Source organism: Tursiops truncatus, chromosome 9 (assembly GCF_011762595.2).
Source record: "Tursiops truncatus isolate mTurTru1 chromosome 9, mTurTru1.mat.Y, whole genome shotgun sequence".
NCBI lineage: Eukaryota > Metazoa > Chordata > Mammalia > Artiodactyla > Delphinidae > Tursiops > Tursiops truncatus.
Genome location: NC_047042.1, coordinates 103,668,737 through 103,694,759, shown reverse-complemented (window position 1 = coordinate 103,694,759; position 26,023 = coordinate 103,668,737). Strand labels below are relative to the sequence as shown.

The 26,023-nt window shown below is 37.8% G+C and overlaps 1 protein-coding gene across 13 annotated transcripts in view; it reads left to right on the top strand.

The window, feature by feature from the left end:
* LMBR1 (limb development membrane protein 1) overlaps positions 1 to 26,023 on the top strand; it is a 154,226-nt gene that overhangs the window by 86,116 nt on the left and 42,087 nt on the right. For 10 of the 13 annotated variants that reach the window (XM_073810134.1, XM_073810135.1, XM_073810136.1 and 7 more), the window contains 6 exons: positions 15,147 to 15,227; positions 16,443 to 16,519; positions 17,160 to 17,237; positions 20,236 to 20,309; positions 20,544 to 20,634; positions 21,867 to 21,933. In XM_073810134.1, the coding sequence (XP_073666235.1) occupies positions 15,147 to 15,227; positions 16,443 to 16,519; positions 17,160 to 17,237; positions 20,236 to 20,309; positions 20,544 to 20,634; positions 21,867 to 21,933 (468 nt within the window). Of the gene's footprint in view, positions 1 to 15,146; positions 15,228 to 16,442; positions 16,520 to 17,159; positions 17,238 to 20,235; positions 20,310 to 20,543; positions 20,635 to 21,866; positions 21,934 to 22,809; positions 25,379 to 26,023 lie in introns of those variants that run through there. The other 3 variants (XM_033863550.2, XM_019930255.3, XM_019930257.3) reach the window with 3 other exon arrangements.

The following is a 26,023-nucleotide window of genomic DNA, read 5'->3' as shown; positions in this document are numbered from 1 at the left end:
GCGCACGGGCTTAGTTGCTCCGCGGCATGTGGGATCTTCCCGGACCAGGGCTCGAACCCGTGTCCCCTGCACTGGCAGGCGGATTCTTAACCACTGTGCCACCCTGTGGGGAAGCCCCACAGGGATTTTATTTAGTACTGTGTCAAGTGTATTTTGTTGTAACAGTTATTTTATATTTTAAATTATTTTTAAAAAGTGAAGTTTTAACTTTTTTACTCTGGGCTATTAAAAAGAATTGCAGAATAGAGTAAAAGATTTTTAAAAATACAGATTACAGCGGTGATTCACCCCAGAATTTGTGATGGTGTTTGCTAAGGGCACATTGAGTGTGCTTTCTTGGTTTGCGTGGGCTGTGACGCGCATCGCATGAATCTTGAATCTTGGGAACATCTGCATGGTTTGCTCTGATCCCAGCTTTACAGTTATCTGGAAAAAACATGATACTTAATATCAAGAGGTGCTTTACTGGGGGACTAACACCATTTTTTCTGGACGATAAGATGATTTGTTGTGGTTGTTATTATATCCCTGGAGTTGGGTTTTCATGCCTGGTGTTTAAGTTATCAGTGTAGCTTTAGGATGGGCTGCCTGCCTGTGACTTCTCCGTTGCTTCTCGTTGACCCTTGATGGTGCTAGAGGTTTTGTTCTTGTTAATATTATTGTTATTTCATAAAATACAGTAATAAAATAAAGCTAACGGGTATACTGTTATAAAGAAGCCGTCCTGTTACCAGTCTGCTCCACTCTTTCTCCTCCCTTTTCTGTTTACTGCACATCTTCTTCTAAGCACCAGACATTGTGCAGGTGAATTTAGAAGCTGAGTCTCAAGATCATGGACTAGTTAACTGAAGAACAGGAAAAGAAATGGTGAGACTCTGTGAAGGTTGTGTCCAGCGCTGAAAGACTTGGAAAGAAATAGAGGGGAGCTGTATGGGATCCTGGAGCGGGAGGGAGCCCGAGCACCACGCCATCTGGCCAAGCCCCCTTCTCTCACGTCCACCTACCCTGGCAAGAGTAAAGTGACGTCCCCAGAGCTCGTGCGGCTCTGGCAAGACTCCTGTGCCTTCCCACTCTCAGCACTTGGAACCCGCAGGGATAATGGGTGCGTTTTGCTCTTTGCCCCTTTCTGCCGGTTGGCATGAGGAGCCTGGGGTATGCAGTTCTTTGCATCTCAGACTCTGTGTTCCCCATGTCTCTCTTTGTCCCTTTTCTGCCCCCATTTCCCACTGTCCCCTAGCTCGTGAACCTTCTGCTTTAGCACTTGGAGCCGAGCGCTCACTCGGCAGCAGAAGCCTGGATGCTCAGCCTTCGCCCTCTTGCGTGAAGAACCGTGCTTCCTCGGGAGCTCCCTCGGTGGGGCTCTGTTTCCCCACAGCCTTGGCTGGCCTCCTCTTGCTCTCTTTCAGACACTTGGAATCTCACGTCTTTGGACCTTGGCCTGATTGACGCCTTCTCCCCTTTTCAGGCACCCCTCCCACCCCAGGCTGTTCCTGCGCCCTCCTGGAGGCTGTTGTTTTACCTCCTCGTTCATGATCATTCTCTCTACAACACCTATCGTAATTCTTGGTGGTTTCAGTGTCCCAGTACTCTGGGAGCTCCTTGACCTCTCTCTTCCAACGATCTCCCTCAGCTGCTTATTGCCTGGGATTATAATGCAGGCCTTGTCATGAGCGGGAGCTCAAGTTCTTGCATAATCTCAGAATCAGTCGTCCTCCTCTCCACCTCTGATTTTTCCAGCTCACTTCCCACAGTTCTTCAGTATTGAGACTTAACGTGTCATTTATTTATCCTAATAACTTTTCATTACCAGCCCCACCCTTTTCCATCATACCCTTGCTTTGTCACAGTTTAAATTCCTGGGCCGTCGTTATAACCGGTCCCTCGCGTGCACCCTCAGTCCCCTTTCCCTCTCACTCTGTTGTACTCATGCCTGGCGAGACTGCAGCCTTGCTTCCAGCCAGCTCTGGATGTCCTCTGCACTCACGTCTGTTCACCTCTGACCATGACTGCCTGGCCTTTCTTTATGTGCATGACCATAGGTTCTCCTTGATGACTATTTATATCTTCTCTTTTCTCAGACCGTCTTCACTGTCACTCTCAGGTGATAACTTTGCTTCCTATTTTCTTGAGAAAATAGAAGCAATTATGACACAACTTGCACGAGCGTTTCCCTTTGTGTGGATCCACCTACCTGTAGCTGCCCCTGCTTGTGCTGCCTTTTCTCCTTACACTGTGGCTGCATTGTCCCTGCTTCTGGCTATGGTTGGCCCTCCCCTGTTGCACTGGATTCTGTCCCTTCTCACTGATTCTAGGACAGAACTCTAGCCGTTCTACATTTCTCTTACAGAATCAGTTTTTCACCAAGTGGATCATTTCCATCAGCATAGAGAATTACTGTGATTTTTCTCAGCAGAATGAAAGACCAAGTGAAAGAGAGGAAGGAAAGGAAGGAAGTGTCGATGAAAAACTAATCAGTTGATCTAAGAAAGAAATGGAAAATTTTATTCAAACCAAATTGAGGATTATAACTTGGGAACAGTCTCTCAGAAAACTCCAAGAACCGGTCCTCCTCTTAGAGGTGAAAGCACAGTTGTGTGAGTTTTTGAGACAGAGGGCTGTGCATTAAATGACGTATTATCAACAGTTTATACAATCCAGACCTACACATACAAAGTGAGTAGTGGGTAGTGGGTCATCGCGGTCCTTTAGAGGGTTAAGAAGGAAGGTTGTCTCCTAAGGAGTCGTCTTGCTGGTGCCAGGAGAACGTTGCTCTTGATGGTTGAGCAGGTTTTCTGCGGATGGGGCCGTGTGGTCAATGCATAGTGCAGATACATGGTGCACAGTGTGGGGAGAGAGGCGGCCAAAGGGCCGAGAAAACTTCTTGTGTTAAAATTTTCCTTGACTTGCCTTAGAATACAAATTTTTCTTTCCTCAGAAGGAAGGAAAGCAAATCAATCTGTCTTGACCTCTTACCTGCTCCAGCTCACCACCTCATTGCTTTCCCACTTTTAGAGCGGAACTCCCAAGGGTTGTATTCTTGTTGGCTTCATTTCTGTGCTTTGAACATTTGGCTTTGAACTCACTTCTGCCTCCACGACTCTACTGAAGTGCTGGTGCCAGGTTGGCCCCAAGTTCAGAGTCCTCGTCTTACACTCCCCTCTCCTTGAAATTGTTTTATTCCACTTGGTTTTCAGTTTGCTACACTTTCCTTGTCCTTCCATTTAATGGGCTGCTGCTTCTCAGTCTGCTTTGCTGGTTTTCTCTGTGTCCATTCCTTCTTCACACGGGACAGCCTCATGCCTCGGTCCTTAAACTTCTCTTTTCTGTTTGCCTGCCCTCCTCTGGTTGTGTCCTTTGGCCGCATGGCTTTATACCACCTGTGTGCTGCTGACCTCCAACTGTGTAGATCCAGCTGCCTAGTAGACACTCCACTGGGCTAATTGGCATCTTGAACATATCTAGTCCAGGATCAGCTAATTCCGCCTCTGTCAGAGTGGACCCATCCCTGTAGGTGGCAAATCCATTCGTCCAGGTGCTCAGGCTAATATCTCGGCGTCTCTTTCTCTTAATTCCCACGTGGGTTCCTTCGCAAAGCTGTCAGCTCTCGCTTCAAACCTCTCCAGCATCTGACCGCGCCTCACCCCTTGTACTGTCACCGCTCTGGTTTGAGTGGCCAGTCACCTCTTGGTTAGATTCTGTAGTTTCCTGGTGGGCTCCCTGCATCTTTGGCCTTGTGAGTGAAGGAGAGCGCTTGAAAATGTAAGTCAGATCTCACTTGTTGGCTCCGGTCTGTAGCTTCTGCATCCTCTGGCTTCCTCTCCTGCAGTCTCCTTGCTGTTCTTTTCTCATGCGGCCTGCCCCGCCTCTGCCTCCTGCCTTTCAGGTCTTTACCTAATGGTCCCCTTCTCCGTGGGCTTTCCCACGCTGTGAGCGTGAGGCTGTGATTTCGTAGTGCCAGGCCCCCTCCACCCTGGACTTCTTTCCCCCTTCCTGCTTTATCGTTTCTATGGCACTTCCCAGTCGCTGACATGCTGCTCACTTTTCATATACTGCCCATCTCTCCACCTGGAACAGGAACGCCACAGGGCAGGGAGTTTTGCTTATTTTCTTCCTGATCCTCTGATACTGCCAGACATGTGGTGGGTTGGTAGTAAATCCTTGTTGCATATGTAAATGGAAAGATGAAAAACACACATGGTGGATGGTTGTCATTTTACCATAGATGTGAAGAAGGAAGAAGTAAAATTTGGTGACAGCATAAAAGACAATCACATGGAAGAGTATTTAGGAAAGCCCATAGTAGAGACCTCTGGAGACAAACCAAGATTGAGGGGCTGGAGGACCGTGTGTGCTGGGTGTTAGTAAAGAAGCAGAAGTAAGGTGATTTTCCCCTATTGCTAACCCAGGAAATGGGGGCAGTCACAATCCATTTCTACTCCAGGAACCCTGAAGAGTGGCCCAGCAGAAAGTCTCATTACATTAATCGTGGTGGAAAATCTTTCCTTCCCAGCATAAAGTTATATATTTATCATTAGCCTGTTTAAGTGTTTAAGTTATGCAACGGCATTAATTGAAATAATTAGCTTTTGTGTGTATAGCCTATGGGTGTACTGGGTACCTTTAGAAGCACCGTAATGAATAGGAATTATTTTTTGTTGTTTAAGTTCACACCCTTCACAGTTCTTTTAATGTAATTTATTTTAAAATATTATAGCCTTTGAACTTAGTGATTCAATTCGGTTTTGTTAGGTACTGTTTTCCTCTTCACGATAAAGAGTTAGTATATCACTTTCGGTGGCGGTTACTTTCCTGCTTCGTTCTGATCTTTTTTTTAAAGCTTTTTCTATTGAAGTTGATATTGATTCTTTATTTTTAAGAGCATAGAAGATGTACTTGTTTCATTTTTGCTGAGTGTCATGTTGCAGTACCTTTGTATTCTGAAAGGTAAAGGATTGAAAAAAACGACATATCTGAATTTTTTGTGGAACTAAGTGACCTGTCAGAAGCATTTTGTCACCATCAGCCCTTGAATCTTGCTGTTCATAACAAAGCTGAGTTTGCCAGGCAGTCTATGCTTGCTTTAGAGTTCTAGCATCCTGTCGGAAGCTTTCCCATTGTCATTGGCAAGACAGTCAGCTATATGATGTCTTTCACAATAGCACCTTTAATGGTATAAGGAGGCTCATGTTGGGTTTTATCTCATGTCCGCTACGTTACTTTCATCTTGACTTTCCTTAGGCATTCTTCTGTAGGCCAGCAACGCTTATTCTGTTGGTTATACCACTGAAGTGAGACTGTCTCAGATTTAGCAGACTCTGGCCCACTTCGAGGACTGTTTGGGCTTAGACGGCTGAAGGTGATCAAGTATCAGCTTTCATCAAGAACATACATAGCAAAGACTGTGGACACTGAGTGACCCTCTTTTGGGCAATACTGTGATAGAAGAAAATATTTAGTAATATCTTGACTTCATGAACTAACAGAAAAGAGTATTAATTCTACTGGTAATACTAATTAAACGGTTTCTAATAAGATATCAAAATTTGGGTCCAAGGGTCTGAAACTGTGAGAGACACCTTGTTACAATTTGTTCAGTTTCTTGGGCCATATAATCACTTTTCATGACAATAAAATATGACCCAGATAATGAGATGATGAAGGGATGAAATGAATTGGCTGAAGATACAGTATTAGTAGATGAGGAATACTTTGTAATAACAAACTATAGAATAATTTAAGAGTTAAGTAGCATATATTCTCTGAAATTTAGAGAAAGAGATACTCTGTATAGATGATCCAGATTTGTTAGCAGAAGATGAATTAATGCATATGAGCTGCTTGTTCAACCACACTTATGTGGAGGATGGTGTTCCCGAGAGTAGCACATATAAAATAATCTTAACATCTTATCTGGCTTAAGATCTACCAATAACTTATAGCTAAAGTAGAAAAAAAAAGGCCAAACCATTACTTTAAAATCTTTTTTTTTTTTTTTTAGATGTTGGGGGTAGGAGTTTATTAATTAATTAATTTATTTTTGCTGTGTTGGGTCTTCGTTTCTATGCGAGGGCTTTCTCTAGTTGTGGCAAGCGGGGGCCACTCTTCATCACGGTGCGCGGACCTCTCACTATCGCGGCCTCTCTTGTTGCGGAGCACAAGCTCCAGACGCGCAGGCTCAGTAGTTGTGACTCACAGGCCTAGTCGCTCCGCGGCATGTGGGATCCTCCCAGACCAGGGCTCGAACCTGTGTCCTCTGCATTAGCAGGCAGATTCTCAACCACTGTGCCACCAGGGAAGCCCCCAAACCATTACTTTAATTGTACATAGCTTCATATAATGTTCCTAAAGCTGATTGTTTAATACTCTCCATCTTGCTTGTGGTCTTTTATAATCAAAGTATTTTGCGGGCTTCCCTGGTGGCGCAGTGGTTGAGAGTCCGCCTGCCGATGCAGGGGATGCGGGTTCGTACCCCGGTCCGGGAAGATCCCACATGCCGTGGAGCGGCTGGGCGCGTGAGCCATGGCCGCTGAGCCTGCGCATCCGGAGCCTGTGCTCTGCAACGGGAGAGGCCACAGCAGTGAGAGGCCCGCGTACTGCAAAAAAAAAAAAAGAAAAGTATTTTGCATTTTCAAAATTGTGTTGAATATCAAAAGTCTCATATTACTTGGTTCTATAATTAGCCATATTTTTGTGGATGTGTTAGAAGTAAATAGAAACTATTATTTTAACAAATGTTAGCACTGCAAATGGAATAGAAATAGAGTTTTTGAGTATGCGAGTTGTCTGTCTCCTCTGTAGATAGTAGTAGTATTTGTTCATGCCCAAATAGATGCTTTAGAGAGTTCATGCCAGGCTTCAGTTTTCAAAAGCTTTCTGGGGTCTGTCTAATTATCAGTGGCTTTATGGTGTACAGTAATTGGTGTTTGCTTAGGGGATGGAGACTGTTCATTCTATGAATTATTAGGAGTCTTGGGCTTTAACAACTAACTTGTTTGTCTAAGTGACTAGAAATAATTAAAAGTACTTGAGTGACTTCACATTCTTGGTGATAGAAATAACTTTGGTCAATTTAAAGTACTAAGTATAATGAAAATTTTAAAGAGTTACTTAGATAACAAATTTTCTAATCAGCTTTCTTTTGGCTATATGCTAAATTTAAAAGTTAAATGAAAAAATAATGTTTATACTAGAGGTATCTATTTCCAAGTAGTATTCATTATGGGACTAAGTTTAGGATACTGAATTGTTTATGGTCCTGAATTGTTTAGGGAGATTGTTTTATTGCTTCATATTCTTTGAATTGTTTACATACCCAGTTGGAGATTTATGTTTGTTTTTAAAAATACAACATTATATATTTTATATTAAATAATTAGTGTCTGTCCTTTAACATATGAATGCCTGTCAGTTAAGGCTCTCTTACGTATTAAGAAAAGGTGTGGGCTTCCCTGGTGGCGCAGTGGTTAAGAATACACCTGCCCAATGCAGGGGACATGGTTTCGAGCCCTGGTCTGGGAAGATCCCACATGCTGCGGAGCAACTAAGCCCGTGCGCCACAACTACTGAGCCTGCGCTCTAGAGCCCGTGCTCTACAACAAGAGAAGCCACCGCAGTGAGAAGCCTGCACAGTGCAACGAAGAAGTAGCCCCTGCTTCACCGCAACTAGAGAAAGCCCGCGTGCAGCAAAGAAGACCCCACGCAGCCAAATATAAATAAATAAATATCTAAAAAAAAAAAAAGAAAAGGTGTAAGGACAGCTTAATTATTGAAGAAGTGCTGGACTTTGGGAAATTATGTTATCTTGCAAGCAAAATATTTTCAATACCACACTAGTTTTTCAGTTTAAGAATAAAGCTGGGAAAAGTTGCCTTCAGCTATTAGTTTTCCTGAATCCAAAGAGATGGGTGGGGCAGGATCAAAAATACTCATTTGATCAAAGTTATTGGCTCTGAAGGTATTCTTACCTGTGTAAGAAAGATGAAAGGTGTTGTTTTTATTGCATGCTAGTAACAGTGTAATTTTGAACTAATTGGTGGTGAACTGCCAGTCACCTAGGGGGAATGCAAATAGATACTCTTACAATTTCCTTTGAGGTAGTGAAGTCTTATGTTGAGGCTGGAAGGAAAACAGAATAATACCGTTAAATTGACCTTAAATGAGCTGCTTTGTGGTTTTCTTGGCGAATCCCTTTTTATTTTTCATGACTAGTCCAAACAGGTTTTGTCTACCAATTTGACTTATTGACTAGACAATGCTGACATTGAATATTTTAGATTCATTTTGAAGTAAAGTAATGATAATACAGTTCTTTAGGATATTTTGATCATTTTGTCGCTGCCGCTTAAATTTGTGTAACATTCCAGAATTCTTTGCAGTGTATCATGATTCCTTACAAGAGCCATCATTTCCTTCCAGTCATTTATAATGGAATATTCCGCCCAAACAAGCTTACTTTTCTCACTTAGGTAGTGAGATATACAGTAAAGGATGGTGGTGTCTTTGAAAATTGTGTTATTCCAGATGAATCTAGTCATTTAAAAAAGGCGTTATTTCTTTGAGGACAATAAGAATGTATTCTTGATTTTAGTATGCAACTCAGTCAGTGTTTATTAACTACGCATTGTGTGCCTAGCATTGTGTCACCAAAAAATAAACACACAGTGTTACAGAAATATCACTTTAGTTATTTTCCTTTGAAAACATTGATTAGTCTAGACATCTGTATTGAGCTTTGTAGACATCACACCCACAAAGTAGGCATTTATGTCTTTTCACTTAATTTTACATTGGCAGCAGGAATACTGTCTACTCTGATTCCCTTTCAAAATTCTGAATATTCATCAGATTATTTTTTCTAACAGTGAACTGGTTACTGGAATAATGCTTTTCTTCACAAGTATAGGGAATGAAATGTAGTTTGGAATTGTATTTGTAATTTATCAGATATAGAAGTTAAATGAGCATTAACTACAGATACCTACCGTATAATTTGTAAAGAAATGAGATAAAAAGTAAAATATACTTATCTCTAAGACTATTATATTCAAAGATACTTGAAAATCTTATAATGCTATGCCATCTTACTGTAAATCTCTTTGTTATACAGAAATATCCATTAATTCTGTAACTTAAATGTTTCTCTTTTTGTTTTGGCTGCTAAATTTGTAGTCAAAGTTTAGTAGTTTTGGGTCACACTACCTGAATACATCTATACTATCTTTACCCCTGTTCTTTTATAAACTATATACTGGCAAGTAAAATGATGAAACTCATGAGCTCTGGAAATAGTGTATAACATTTCAGTGCTTGCAAGACCTCAGGTTCTCCAAAAGAGAGAATATTGGATTTCTCTCTCTTTAGCGATGGACAGAAGCGAGAAAGGAAATGCAGTGGCGAATACTTACCTTTTTTAGAAACCTGGGGTAAGACTGAAGTTTTGTGATTCCACAAGAGGGCTTAGTGCATTTGTACCCTGCTGCCTTGGGTTGTTGGCCTGAATCCTCCCTTCAGTATTTCTCCCTTTGAGAAAGGAGCACTGTTTGTATCTTGAGAGATGCCAGAGCACTGAGTTGTCTTTCTCCTGAGTCAGTATTTCTGGTCAGTTCATCCGTACTCCCCAAGAACAAAAATTACTGGGCCCTCCAGGTGTTTTGTCACTGTTTGAGCGACTGTGTGCGCTGAGTAGGTGTGAAGGGAAGAAAAGTGGCAGATACAGAAAAGTTACCATTCGCTTAGGACTGCGTGACGAAGGCCAAGATGAATAGTGAGAAAGTGTGATTCCAATTGAAGTTAACTAATGGGAGAGACAAATAAGAATTTGTAATTAGCCCCCAAAAGTAAATACCAATTTTCAAAGAGATATAATTAGAGTAGAAAAAGGATTGCCTAGAATGTGGGAAAAACATTAAAAATTCAGTAGACAAAAGATGTGATAGTCCTTGTGGTAGACAGAATAGTGTCGCACGAAGGTACCCAAGTCCTAACCCCAAGAGCCTGTAAACATGACCCCTTACATGGCAAAAGGGACTTTGCAGTGTGATTAAGCGAGGGGGGGTCTCGAGATTATTCTAGGTGATCTGACAGGCCCGGTGTCATCACAACATTGTTTTTTTTAAAAAATAAATTTATTTATTTATTTATTTATGACCGTGTTGGGTCTTCATTGCCGCGTGTGGGCTTTCTCTAGTTGCGGAGAGCGGGGGCTACTCTTTGTTGCGGTGCACGGGCTTCTCATTGTGGTGGCTTCTCTTGTTGCGGAGCACGGGCTCTAGGCGCGTGGGCTTCAGTAGTTGTGGCGCCAGGCTCAGTAGTTGTGGCACGCAGGCTCAGTAGTTGTGGCTCGCAGGCTGTGGAGTGCAGGCTCAATAGTTGTGGCATATGGGCTTAGTTGCTCTGCGGCTCCGCGAGATCTTGCATCAGGGCTCGAACCTGTGTCCCCTTCATTGGCAGGCGGATTCTTAACCACTGTGCCACCAGGGAAGTCCCACAGCATTGTTATAAGTGAAAGATGAGGCAGGAGGGTCAGAGAAGGAAATGTGGCCGTGGAAGCGGAGGGTGGAGTGATGTGAAAAAGGGACCATGAGCCGAGGAGTGCTGGCAGCCTCCAGAAGCTGGAGAAGACAAGCAGATTCTCCCCTGGAGTCCCCAGAAGGAACACAGTCCTGCTGACACCTTGATTTTAGACTTCTGACCTCCAGAACTGTAAGATAATACATTTGTATTGCTGTAAGCCACTAAGTTTGTGGTGATTTGTTACAGTAGCAATAGAAGAATAATACAGTCCTTCTGAAAATTGAATTAATCATCTGGTAGAATCAAGTGGAAGAACTATTTCATGTCACAGGACAAAAGAACAAAGAGAAGGAAATCACTAATGAAATAATAGACATGGACTACAGAGCTAATATACCTAGTCTAAGTAATAGACATCTAGGAGAAGAAAAAAGAACAAGTAGAAAAAAGTAAATAAATAATAGAAGAACTTGTCAGTGAGCTGAGGAAGGACTTGAGTGTACATTAAAAAGGTCACAGAGTCATAGGCAAGATTATTAAGCAGGAAATAAACAGATCCAGAGTTATATGATTCACGAATTCCAAGAATAATGATGATAATAATAAAACAGATTTGCAGGCTTTCACATAGAAAAATTACTTACATAGGAGAGAGAGACCAACATCAAACTTCCCTTTTATAACCTGTTAAGGATTATTAAATAATCTTAGTAGTCTTAGGGGGGCAGGGAAGATTGCAATTAAAAACTCATATATTTCCAAAGATGTCATATATCTATTAGGGCACAAAAAGACATTCATTTATTTATTCATTTTATAGCTGTATATTTAGTAACTAGGTACTATTCTAGTCATTAAGGATATGGTGGCTTCCATATCACTGGAAAACTTTAGTAATAATCTCAAACTAAATATTTTTAAAACAGTCTCAGCACAGTCCAGGACTTAGGAGGGGTGAATGGAAAGCAGTGAGAGAATGGTTTTAAAAAAGTGTTGTGAAAGCTTCACCTTGGTGTGGGGTAAGTTACCTAGTAAGGTTTCCCTGTGGGGTTAGGTTGAAAAAAACATTAAGTCTAAGTATGTGTGTTAATAATGAGAAAGTAACCACTGAAGTGTCAAATTAACATGGGTAAAAGAATAAATAGAAATTCCACTTGCTAGGAAAAGAAGAAATAATGAACAAAATAAAATAAACAGAAATTATGAAATTACATGAAAGAAGAAAGCACCAGTCTTCATAACAGACGAACTTGGGGATGGCAGGATTCAGTCCCTGGATGTCACTGTTGAGCTGCTGGAAAACCCACTTTGAAGCCCACTCTGTGTGTATACTTCCAATTACATGAAATTGTTTTATTTTTTAAGGTACTTTGAGTTGAGTTTTCTGACTCAGCAGAAAGCCTCCTAATAATACCCCCCCATTTCACAGATGAGAACGCTGAGGGTCAGAGAAGCATAAACCTAAAAGAAGGAACACTTGAGAGGAGAAAACCATAAAAAATTTTTGAAATTTAGCAGACCTGAGAGAATTTTAGAAGTAACTAATTTAGCAGACCCAAGAAAGCTGAATCCTAAGCCATCTGTGCTTGATTTATATTCCAGAATCCCCTAAAGTCCCCCAAAGTGGTGCTACCAGCCACCTATGGAAGTGGGGATAGAGTGGAACAAGTTAAGATAAGGAGGATCGGTGAAAAGCCTGCTTATGAAACGATTTGATCCCCACCTCTTTCCCCTCCATCCAGGGTACTGGACCACTGCCTCTTCCCCACCTCAGCAGTAGAGGGAGGGTAATTCTCTAGAGAAAGTGAGACTGTGGCCTGGGCACAGATTGGGGGAGGGGAGGATGGGATGAGTGCTTACAGACTAAATGTGTGAGCTCCCATCTCCCATTACCTGGACAGCCAAACTTTAATACCCCAAGAAGGAGATCAGGGAGTCTTATCTGGGGAATCTGGTCTACCCAGGAGGACAGTGTCACACCCTGCTAGCAGTTGGGTGTCCATGAAAAACCCAGCTGGATTACCCACCAGGAAGTCTTGTCAGGTGCCACCCATGCAACCTTAGAGTTTCAAATGATCATTTTTAGTGCTTCCTTCTTAAATATGAACAGATGACTAAGCCTTATCATACTTAAGAGAAAAACCTCTCATGGGAAAGTAGGGGCCAAAACAAACAAACAAACAATAAAGAACACTAAGGGGAGACGGAATATGCACAGGATAAGAAAAAAGTAAAATCTATCATCAGTATCCTGGGAGAGACTGAGATTGCATCCATGGGAAGGGCCAGGATTCCATTAAAAATGGAATAGCTAGTGAACAGAAGGGGCCTCTTGAAATTTAGAAATGATAATGTATCTAAAAGATTGGAAGTTAAAGAAAATAGGTCAACAATGACAACCATAGGGAAGAGTTAAGAATAGTAGAGGACCATTTCAGGAGATCTAACATCCAACTAATAGAATTCCAAGTGGGGAGAGGAGAGAAAACGGGATGGAGGAAATGACAACATCAAGAAAATTTCTCAGCTCTAAAGGACAAGAACTTGGAGATTGAAAGTGCTCACTCAGTGCCCAACATGGAACATGAGAGTGACTCACCGACACTGGGATAAAGGCTGACACGTTCTCTCAGGGAGAATGAGAAGCAGTTCACACTCAGGCCCAGGAGGAAGAAGAGCTTCAGACTTCTCAGAGCTGACACTGGAAGCTGGGGGGCGGTGGAGCAGTGACTTCACGATTCTGAAGGGTAATTAATTTTGAACTAACTAATAAAGAATAATAAACTCGTAAACACTAAATAAAAAGGTTCCCCTGCTATTTCTTGATTTTACAGCATTAAGTTAACTGTTACCTGACAGCTATGGAAGATGAGGGTTTAAGTCCCTGTAAACCACATGCCTTTTCATTCCTCATTTATAGTTTTTAAATATAAAAAAATAATTTATGTTTAACCAAACTTTCATATTCAGACTTGTATAGTTTCAAAAAAATTGCCTCCCATTCACCTTTTCTTTGTAAGCTTCTGGAGGAAATAAAGACATTTGGGAGGAAGGTTTAGCTTCGAACTAGTAGTAAATGCATAAAAAACTAAGCAAATGTAAAAAAAAGATTAATTCTGGGGGTGGGAAGAAGAATGTTATGGAAGAAAGGAAAGCTAATCATAGTTCATACATGGGTAAGCGGCAGAAGTTATATTGTAATAATGTAGGCATTGAATATTGCTCTAACCAAAATTACCAATGCAATGATATATGAAAGGGGGGGGAATGAATGTAAAGAAAAGCATTAAAGACACTGAGGGTCATGATGCAATGATAAAAGGTGTGATTCATAAGGAACATGTTACAGTCTTAGAGGAGCCCCCAAATCTTATCAAATACAAACGCATAATGAAAAAATTCTTAAAAACGGAGAAAAAACTATTCAGTCAAAGTACAGTTGTAGTGGGGGATTTAAATTTGTCCATTTCAGAATTTAGCAGATAAAACAGAAAGAGTATGGACATATACAAACCACTAAAGAATCAAGCAGAAAATATGAATAAGGTGTACATGTTAAAGTAACAATGGGAAAATATTTTTTACCCATCATATTGGCAAAAATTCAAGAGTTACAACATCCACTGCTGGGGAAGAGATTGGAAAACACAGATCTTCCTTGACTTACGATGGGTTACGTCCTGGTAAACCCATTATAAGTTGAAAATATCTAACCTACCAAACACAGCTTAGCCTGGCCCACCTTAAGTGGGTGCTCAGAGCACTTATGTTAGCCTACAGTTGGGCAAAATCATCTGACATCAAGCATATTTTATAATAAAGTGTTCATAGAAATGTAAATTATTATAATAACTTATTACAATATATCACAATATTTGGGGGGGAAGTAACTTTTAAATATCTCTTAAAACTCTAAATACTCATATCCTTTGACTCGGCAGTCTGAATTTTGAGACTGTCCTACAAAAATAATAGAACCAGAAAGTACTGGATGTTCATAGAAAAATGTTTGTAGTGGCAAAAAATTGAGGAAAACCTGAATATTCATAAACGGAATAATTCTGAATAAAACTGAAGGACATCCATATTCTGGAATTATTATTCAGCTGTTAAGAAGTTGAGACTGTCAGTGTGGACATATCATTAACTAGGAAAGCAAGTGGTGAAATAATGTCTGATTTGACCCATTCTTATAAAATACATAGTAAAAATCATGAGTATGATTTGTATGTATGTTATGAGTATGTACATGAAGGTGAATAAAACCTCACCCAAGCTTTTGACAGTTGTTGCGTTAGGGAGGTGGGATGAAGAGGAGGAGATCTTGATTTTCTTTCACTTTTTATAATAAGCACATGATGCTTTTGTAATTAATGAAAAATTAATAATAGATCAAGTAAAAATTTTACCAGAGTCAGAAATTTTCTAGGAAACATGTAGTGTTTAATCAGCAAGAACTTGGAAGTTTTAAGGAGTAAAGAAATGGATGTACTTTTCTGTGAGTCACAGCAGCCCTTGTTTTCATTATTAGTGATCTGGATTTGCAGTGTGTTTTTTATATTTTCATTAAATGTGAGGGCTGCCTGTTCTGGGGTTCTGTTGTTATGTTTCTGAAATGTTTTTGCTTTTGATAGGACTGTCTTCATCAGTGGAACACAATATAACGGAGTTGGAACAAGAACTTGACAATGTAAAGACTCTTAAGACAAAATTAGGTATTGTACATTTTTTTCCTTGACTTATGTATTGGTCTTGGTTTCTTATTAAAGACTTTACTGTAGTCTGGAATATTTTTTAAAATTGTGAAATCTCTATGTTACAAGCTTTCAGTCTGTCCAAAGCCGTTAATAAAGAATGTCTTTTAGTTTGGAGAGAGGATGAGCACGTATTTGTCCACTTTATGTTGTTGTTGTTTTGTATGTGTACAAAATGACTTTTCAAAGATGATGATGTTCCAAAATATCACTCCACTATCTTTTCACTTGTATTATTTCTGATAAGTAATCTTCTGTTAATCTTACCTTTTAATGTCTTATTTCTTTGTATTTATCCTTCTTGAGATCTGTGGCACTTCATGAGTGTGTGGCTTAATGTCTTTCATCCACTTGGGAAATTGTTGGCCATCATCTCATCAAATATTGCATCTGCTCATTCTCTTTTATTTCCTCAGACTCCAGTTATACATATGCTAGACCTTTTTACTCTTAAATGTTTTTCTTTATTTTCCCTCCTTTTTTTTTTGGAAAATAAGTAAACTACTTTATTTGCAGAAATCATAATCAGTTATTTAAAAATCCCTTTGGAATCTACAGAAAAAGCTAGAATGACTTCAATTTCCATTATTATGGTAGCTCTCTGACATCTTCATACACATTTCTTTTTAAAAATTTAAGTTTGATCCATCTTTTCCAGTTGTTCATGACATAAGGATTGGTATGTTACAAAGTAGACCTTTGTCACTAGAAACAGAGATTTGCTTCCAGCCTTTAGGAAACTGGAAGTGTTTGCCTTTAGGATGTGGGATTAGAGGGGATTCTTAACTCATGTTACCTGATATTTCCAGATCTCTATCAGTGTGTAAATCTATCATTATAATAATATGTAAATTTAAAAAAGAAATACAAATATTACTGTATTTTTAGAGTAAGCTGTATATCCACAATATGTTTCATCAATAATTGAAACGTCTTTACGTTGCTAAAATTTGAGCATCACAGGATTGAGCTGTTTAATGTAGCAAACTGATTTTAAAATTCTGATTTTTATAGTGTGTGGAGGAAAATTAAAGATAATTTATGTTTTTAGGAAAAGATAATTTATGTAAGAATAATACATACTGGTTGTATTAGTAGGGAATGAAAATGTGAATCTGGGGAGAAGTTTTGGAAATTACTGAAACTTTTATTATATTTTGTTTTTCCTTCTAATAGAGAGGCGCAAAAAGGCTTCAGCATGGGAAAGAAACTTGGTGTATCCTGCTGTTATGGTTCTCCTTCTTATTGAGACAGTAAGAATTTATTTGCCTAGTTAAATAAAGCAGATTATTTTTTATTTACTTTAGCATTTGTGTATGGCAACTCCCTCAGCTAAATGGTTTCAGGTAAACTGGTTTTCTATCAACAGGATTAAAATCTGTCTACGCTTTTATTTGTAAAAACTCAATAGAGCAAAAAATGAAATTAATGGTAATTTTGAAAAGTCCTCAAGATTATCTATTTCCTCATAGAAGCAGGAAATTCATTCTTTGTTTCAGTTGAAAATTAAGAAGAGACAAGGTGTTGCAGATACCCTGATCAAACTCTGTGATAAGATCTGAAAATTATATTATTAAATTAGTTCTGATAACATTTTAACCATTTTTTAAATATGTGGAGTTGTGGGTTCCAATTGGTAAAATCGGTTAATAAGTGGATCTATATTAATAGCTTTTTTCTTAAGCTTTGAGATCATAGTACTTTGCAGAATTTTTACGAATTTATTCTGGAGTTTTTTATAGTCTCATTACTTCAGGTTTATATGTAGAGTTTTGGTCTTGACTGCTTTTCCTCTATTCTGAAGCATACATTTGGTTGGTTACTTAGATTTTAACGTTATGTGTATTGACAAAATTGAAATTCAGAACTGATGGCTTACTTTTTGTGTTGTAGTCCATTTCGGTCCTCTTGGTGGCTTGTAATATTCTTTGCCTGTTGGTTGATGAAACAGCAATGCCAAAGGGAACAAGGGTAAAGTAAAGTGCTTTAAAATGTCTTTCTTTTGCAAAAGTATTCTGTGTGTATAAACTGAGTGTTTCAAATAAATAAATGAAAACATTCACCTTTCTGCATATATATACTTCAAGTTGTATGAATTTCTTTATGCAGTGAGCTTTCATAAACAGTGTTTCTAAACTATGTTTTTTGTTTCTGATTTCGTATTTTGGATTGTCCGGCTTTTTATCAAGTATCAGAGTTTCCTTTTACACTTTGTATCAGAGTTTATCTTTGTTTTACTGAAATTCGTATTTGTGGTCCTTTAAGAAAATGTATATTTTGTGAAATAGTGAAATATAAAGAGTTTATTACATGGATTCGTTGCGTTTGCAAAGGATCCAAATATGTGGTTTTAGGGACTCATGCCTCAAAGGAGTCATTTTATGAACTTGAGTCAAAATGTTCAGTTGCTGGAGGAGAGTCAGATATACATCTTTTCATGAATTAACTTAATTATTTCTCTTGTTTAAAAATTCATGATTTTATTAAGTTCCATCAATTAGTCTATTTAAATATATTCTCCATATGGAAGGTAGTTTCCACTAAGTATTCATATATGGCATACTTTTTCTAGGTGTCTCTATAAACTTTTGGATACTTAAAGTAGCATTTAAGTTTTGACATTTTATTACACTTTTCGAAGTTAGCACCTTTGCCATCTCCCATAGAGATGACTTCAAAACTCTTCCAGACTTTTCATGCTTTGGGGAAGGGAAAAATTTTTCCTTAACCCTTTCTAGGATCTTCTGGCTGGTCTAAGAATTAGATTTACATGAGACAGATTAGCAGGAGAAAACAGAATTTAATTACGTGTATGTGGGAACCCGGTAAGAATAATGAGACCCCAGGACAGGTTGGGCAATTGAGGCTTATATTCCATCTAAGAGAAGGAGAAGCGGGTAGGAGCTTGGGACTTCAGGCGGGAGGAAGGCAATTCACAGGGAGATGGAAAGCATATGTTTGGTAAACAGAGGGGACCCAGAGAGGCCTTTGGTCTCCAGGTCTTGCGGGTTCCGTCTACCACACTCAGCCAATATACTCTTTGTAGCTGTCTCTGGTGATAGTGCTCTGCCTGGACCAGGCCCTTCATCTGAATTCTTTTAGGCAGTTAAGGGGTGAGGTGGGGGTGGTGCTAAGAAGAAAGACTTACGAGTCTTCTGTTTCTTAAAAACAATCAGCCTAAAATGATCCTTATGCCAGAGAGACACCTTTTGGGGTGCAGATTTTGCTTCCCTACATGCCGCTTCTCTCTCTGAACCACACGATACACCTTTTCTCTCATAGAAAAAAGCCAATGTTTATCTTAATTCCTTTCCTTCAGTCAAAGATGAAGATACCCTCTTCTTTCAGAAGCTAATTCTTTCAGCAGTATTCTCAGTTTAGCTCCCTGCCCCCAGCCTCTTCAGGACCTTGTGCCATCTCTCACTGCCATGGCCTCTCCACCACTGCGAGCCTGCCAGCTTGCTTCAGGTCTGTCATTCCACTAACAAAAAACAGCAGTGAGCAGTCCTCCTCCATCCACAGCCTTGTCGTTGTCTTTTGTTTAGACCGAAAGCCATTGATCAAGCAGAAGTCAACTACTGTGTTGACTTCTATCCATTTTTTTTTTTTTTTTTTTTTTTTTTGTGGTACGCAGGCCTCTCACTGTCGTGGCCTCTCCCGTTGCGCAGCACAGGCTCCGGGCGCTCAGGCTCAGTGGCCATGGCTCACGGGCCCAGCCGCTCCGCGGCATGTGGGATCTTCCCGGACCGGGGCACGAACCTGTGTCCCTGCATCGGCAGGCGGACTCTCAACCACTGTGCCACCAGGGAAGCCCTCTATCCATTTTTTAACCCATTTTCTTATACCACATACTAGGTGAGGCCCAAGCCCTGTAGTACATTTTTGTACCATTCCTTTCGTGCATAGTACAGAAGGACTTATATGTGGTATGCTCTTTTTATGATTGTGTAAATAAATCAGATCATCTTAATCTTGCCTGTAGGCCTTCTCTTGAGACAGAGAATATTTCCAAAGTGTTTTCCATCCCAGTTAATAAGCTTTCTGTTAGCATTATTCATTTTTTCTTCAAAAGATTGACAAAAGTTCATAAATTCTTTGTCCATTACCTTATTTATATATGAAATTTCTGTGGTATTGTAACTTCTTCATGCCTATATTAGATTGTGTAAATAATATGTGATATTATTTATTGGTTTATTTTTTTATTAAGCTGACTTTATATTCTTAATTATCCTGGTATATCTGTTAGATGTAATTGAAGCTGATAGCACAGTAGTAGTTTGTATTCAGAGAGTTTCTTTAATTAGTAAGCTTTGAAAACATTGTTCCTACTTCAGTAAGAAATGAGTTTTTGCCTGTCTGGCCTCGTTAATAAATATTACTTTTTCTACTTGTTTTGTTAAGTTCTAGATAAAGATAGGTTTTGAGAATAGGTATGATGTTTAGGAAAAAATTTATAGCATTGCATTTGGAAAATCTGTGTTAATTAAATCCCTGAATTCCCAAGGAAGATTTAGGGAAAGGAAACTTTCAAGAGTAGTAACAGGATATGTGCATTCACTTTCTTTCTTTGCTTACCTTCCTTTTGACATATTTTAATTGTATAGTTTTTATATGTTACCTCAGTGTTCAATTATTTGTTCTATTCTTATTATACTATTATATTTTTAAAAAACTTCTTCCAAGAATATTTAGGATTTAACAATAAGCATAACATTTTGATAAGTAACTTAAATTACATTTGAGATAAATCAGAAATGTTTTGAGCTTGTTAAAAGTGTTAACATGTGGTTGAATTAGTTGATGAATTCAGTCTCGTCACATTTTATTTTCCTTTGAACCTCTAGATGTTACTCCAGGGTATTAAACATTCCTAATTTCAACTGTCCTATATTTATGAGACAACAATTTTAGGGAAACCAAATATAATAGTGTCATTGAATTCTGAAAAGTGTTTTTTTCCCCCCAGGGGCCTGGAATAGGAAATGCTTCTCTTTCTGCTTTTGGTTTTGTGGGAGCTGCACTTGAAATCATTTTGATATTGTATCCTTTCTTTAACTGAACTTCTGTCTGTTAACAAGTTTTCTGTCTAGTTTTCTGGGACAGTGGTAATTTACTAAGACACTCTCCTGGAAGAAAAAACAAGTCAGTCTTCCTCAAGCACTCCAAGTGGCATTTTGTTTTGTTTTGGTTTTCCTTTCGGCCTTAAGACATTTTGGAGACAATTGAGAACTTAAGGAAACAATTCTTTGGAGAGTTTTTCCTTGATTCTCACAGCTATCTTATGGTGTCCTCTGTTGTTGGTTTCTATAGCCTCCGATTTTTTGGAAACTTTATTCCCAAGAAGGATGACACAACGATGACAAAGGTAAGGTAAAGTCTTAGGTGACTGTGCCTCCCTTTTGCCTTCCAAGACAGACTGTTTTATTTAGTAATCGCAGTGAATGGTTCATTTGCGGTTCTAGGTATTTGTTTGTAAGTTGCGTAAACACACGCACTGGAAGATTTTCAAAATGCTGAATGAGTGGGAAAAGGATGTGCTCTGTTTAATTTGGATGGCACCCATTCACTTGTAAATGCATAGAGCCGCAGAGCTTGTTAACTAGCTATAGACGGCTCCTGAAAGGACTCTTTTTCCTACAAAGAAAACGTATTGCTAATGAGTAACTTTGATTGTGCTGACTGTACTTCAGGGAACTTGTTTGAAATCTGAAGAACTTAGTTGCTACAAGTAGTAGAGACAAAGTATTTCAAATTTGAATAATTAAAGCAAGACGGAAGAGTTCTATTCAGAAACATTTTGTAGTCTGAGGCTAATTTGACTTTCTACAATATGTCATTGGCTTTGGAATAACAAAGGCTGTTATCTTATATAGTGACTGCATTTGTAAAATATTCCCACAGGCTGACAATGAAGAATAACAAGAGCTGCTGGCTTCTTTTCTTTTTTATTATATACTCCATATTTTCAGCTTATTCTAAAGGGGAGAAGTTATTTTTATATATCTTTATCTAAAATGCTATGGCTTCTTGAGATACTTAGCATCTAGTTTAAGTAATCATAAGTACTAAGTAATATTTTCAGCATCTCTTACTTAATATGAAAGAATAAGTATAGGATACAGTGAAAATTACTAGAATTTAGGTGTTTTGGATTTCTAGCTTTTTGGTATTAAATCTTATAATAGTTAAACATATTAGAAGTAGATATTATCTATCTTGAGCAGTAGTCTTGGCTTTAAAAGTAGAGTCAGAAGTATTAAAAATATTAATTTTTACTTGTTAGGCAAACCTTTTTGAAATCATCAACCTCAGTCAATAATGTAAACTGCATTATCTGAGGTGTGAAGTAATTTGTGTTCTATAACTTTATATTTGTGTCAGGTACTGTAAATATCTTCTAGAACTCACAGATAGAACTTTAAATGTTGGTAGAAAAGTTTCTATTCTCTTTATTTTCTATGTTGAATTGTATCATTCAGAAGTTAGCAAAGAACAGTAGGTAACTGAAATGTCCAGTAACTTGTCAGAATGTGAATGGATTTTACTTATCCGTATACTGTGTAACTGCCCAATATTCTTTCTGATTTCTCATATCAGATCATTGGGAATTGTGTGTCAATCTTGGTCTTGAGCTCCGCACTGCCTGTTATGTCAAGAACACTGGGTAAGTTTAAATGAGAACTTTTCATTTAAAGTCAGTACCTTTTTAAGTATCAAACTTCTTGCTAAAGTTGTAGTTTCTAAACTGTTTTTCAAAGAGATCACTCTTTGAAATGTATTATTCCCTCCCACATTATTTTATGCCTTTACTTCTGTAATTCATTTATATACAGAACTGTACCAAAATAAGTACTTTTATCAAATAAAGACCACTTATTGTTTCAAGTACTTAGAAATAGTCCTTGTCCAAACAACAGACTTTATTTTTTTCATTGACTAATTAAGCTTTGGAGTCCTCTAGTGAGGAAACTGTGATTTTTTTTTAAAAAAACAATATTTAATGTCTAGAAAATACTAAACTAATTTTTCCCTACGCGAAATGTTTTAAAAAATGTGTAATTTAGTATGTGGTTTAAAAAATTGAGAATATGTAACACTTATTTTAAGCTGCTTTATGTCCAGGGAATAGACTTGAAAGCAGTAAGATCTAGGAGAGCACACACTGATTTAAAGGACATCCTTTAGCTCTTCAGCTTTTTACTGGCTTGTCATTTATATAGTTTTCTTAATTTTTCAATTCACAGAGAATTTTGGTCATCATTTAAAAGTAAAATATTTCCACTTTGTCATTGAAATAGTTGAATAAATCTTCCTTCGTTTGGTGTTCTTTTCTTTTATAAAGCACTGTTGCAGACTGTATTCTCAGTTCTTGGCTAACTATTATTTCAGACAAAAATTTCCACTAGGCAGTTTTGTTCTGTTTTCTAGACTTAGATTTTGACTGGAGTGTTCACAAATGATTAGAAAAATCCCATTATTCAACCTTAGCAACATGCTTATGACAAAGATTGCAAGTAACTTTGAATTGCTTTTGTTTTAGCGCTTATGTGGCCTCCATTATTTATTCAAGGCCCACAGCTGTCGGGGATGCAGGCTGTGCCAGGAAGGGTATAAGCTTTGCGGTCATCTTCATAATGCTTACAGAGAAGTTCATGTTTTAATACAAGTGGAATCTAAATGTAAAGGTAGAAGGGACCGCTGTTGCACAGACTAATACAAAGCTCATTTACTTAGAGGTCTTATTTCTTTTGTGTTTGCATTATAGGACTTGTTATCATTTTGACATCTGCTTATAGTGTGCTAATCTTGAAAATGCCATAAATATACACTTTAGTAACTTGATTTGTAGCTAACTGTGATCGTTTGTATTATGGCAGTCCAACAAATAATTTCTGTGATATTATAGCCAACCTACCATTTTATCATTTATGAAATTCACTGTGCTCTGTTATTTAAGATTAATTGTTAATAGTAATGTATAGATTTTATGGAAGAAAATTACATGCTGAGTACAGTTTTAATACAAAGAAAACAAATTAATGGCAAAATGTGCTTTTTGAAGATCAACAAATTAAATTCTTGAGTAGTTTGCCATAGAGATAAATAAAAAGAAGAAAAAGAGAGATGGAACAATTAAAATGCAGCTAACAAATGCCTGGACCCAGCTGTCCAAACAGGATTAATGGAGTGCATTAGGGTACAGTGAGTCATGTGGTGCTTTGCAAAATATCAACACGCACTGCACTACATGTTATGCCCAGTGGCACTGAATAGATGAAAAGAAGTAAATACGTTAAACAGATTCATAGAGGCTTTTCACAGTATTAAAAAAGCAAATTTCTAGACTAAAAGAAAAAGCTTTATTTTAGTATTATGGGAAATGCAAACTAGAGAGTTACTTTGTAATGCCTCTATTAACCCTTTAGAATTGAGTCTTTGATTTTAAGAAGATAAAATATAGAGAATTGTCATGAATATTATCCTAGTGTATAACGGGATTTTGATTTACTAGCTGAAAAGCTTATAAGACTAGAATAGAGGATGTATTTAGCAACCAAATTCCAAGCTGTGAAATTTTTCACTCTTTCTCATTGCCTCTCACAAGGAAGTCCTGACCCTTAGGATGCTCTCATTTGCTCCTGTGAATTCAGCCAGTGTTCTCAGTTAAATGAGAAATGAAGGAGCAAGGAAAATTATAATTTATCTGTATAAGTGCAGTTTTTCTCTTATTTTAGTAATTTTTAGTGATGATTATAACTTTAATTGTAAATTGCAAGTGTATTGAATCCTGTATAAAATAATTTGGTGATATTTTTGCTTCAAAAATGAAAATGTTTTTTAAAAAATTTAATTTGCCAACTGCTATTGCTGCATCATTGGTATAAACTATAGCTTTAGACTTGAATACCTGGTGTGATATGACAGATTTATTACTGAATTCCTCTGAAATAGCTTCTTATATTTAAATATGGAAGATTTTATACTAATTAAAAAATTACCACTAAGTAGATTTTACAAGCATATTACTTGCCACAAAGAATTAGGCTGTGAGGAGCATCTTGGCTATGTATTTTTAGCCAAATATAATTAATATCGATTATAGTTTTGTTGTCCATTGGAAACACAAAGAATCTGTGCATTACACTTTTTATTTGAAATCTTTAAGACCTTTTAAAACTGATGCCATGTCAGTGGATATGCTTTCCAAAACGTTGCTTTGCTGCCTGTTTAGTGTTCAGTTTTGAAAAATCCAACATTTGGGGGGATATGATGTCCTTATTTTTAGCAATCAATTTACTCTTTGGTATAATAGACTCTCAAGGTGATTAGAGGAGATGGTTCACAAAGTGAAAATGGAACAGGCTCAAACCTAATAAATTATCTATAGAGGCCCAGACATTTCTATAACAAAATATTTTAAAAGCAGCAGTGAATTTTGTGAGAATAGATTTTGCGAGATTGCTGACATGTTCTTGGTTATGCTTAATCAAGAAACAACTGAGAGATTGACAGTTTTTGCATTATTCTTTGTTTGAAATCTCCTTTAACAGGAAAAATTTTCTCAGATGCAACCAATAGACTTCGTAATACTTTTACTAATTTCCATTTTGAAGTTATTTTTATAGTTAGTTGTATTTTCATCCTGAAATTCTTTCTGTAAATTATTCAAGGCCCAAAAGCAGGTATTTTTTAATACACTTAAAACAAAAAACACTTAACCTTTCAAATCAGCTTGGATCTATTTTTAGTATTTCCATGTATTTCTCATCTGGGTCCCATATAGTCCATCATCTTGCAGAATTTAAAGTGGATTATTCTCTTTTGTTCCTTGAAGAAGGGACTGTGTTTAAAAACTGGTCCTTTGCGGGAGAGGTTTTTATTTGGGTTTGTAAATACACTAGTAATCTTTACCCTGAGCTTTCCCTCTCCAGTGTGAATCAGAAATAAATGATACTTAGACATGACAAATGTGAAATTGAAGTATAAATCTTAATATATATTCCTAATTATGGCTTTGATGGAAAAATAATTCTAAACCATGTATTGAAAATTTCTCCACAAATTGTATATGACTTAATTATATTCTGTTATATTGCAGAGAGTAATAAATGAGTGGTAAAATTAACTTTTGATTGATTACTAATGTTCTTATACCTGACCAATAAATTTGTTTATCTAGTTAGGATTTTTAATTATAAAGAAAAAGTATTCTGTGTCAGATGTCTGGAAGAAGTCACAGAGTCACTAATGCTCACTCCCTCAACACCCTCATTCCCAGTGTCCACTTGTCGTGTCCTTCTGTTGCTGTTCTTGTTTCAGAGCACATAGTCCTTCTTGCCTGAGGAAATGTCGTGTTGGCCACATATTCTAAATAACTTAGCCATCTGTTGACATACATTCAACTCCCTTAAGTTTTGATTTGTTATAAAATATTTTTCATATGAAATTAATTCCAGTTAGTATTATTTAGTTGGAGGGAGCCTTAAGATATAATTTTTTTAATGTTAAGAATTAAAATGTTACAATTAAAACTAGAACGTAAACTACAGTGAGGGTCTTATTTACATTAAGAATCAAGACCCCCAACCTGGCTGAGAATAGTTAATAGTACACCTGTACATGGCCAACTCTGAGACTGATTAACAGATTATCTCCTTATTTATAGAAAATTTTATTTTTAAATTAATTTTTAAGTATGTACATGAATAACTTCTAATTATGAGGAATATTAAAGACAGAGGCTCAAATTCCTT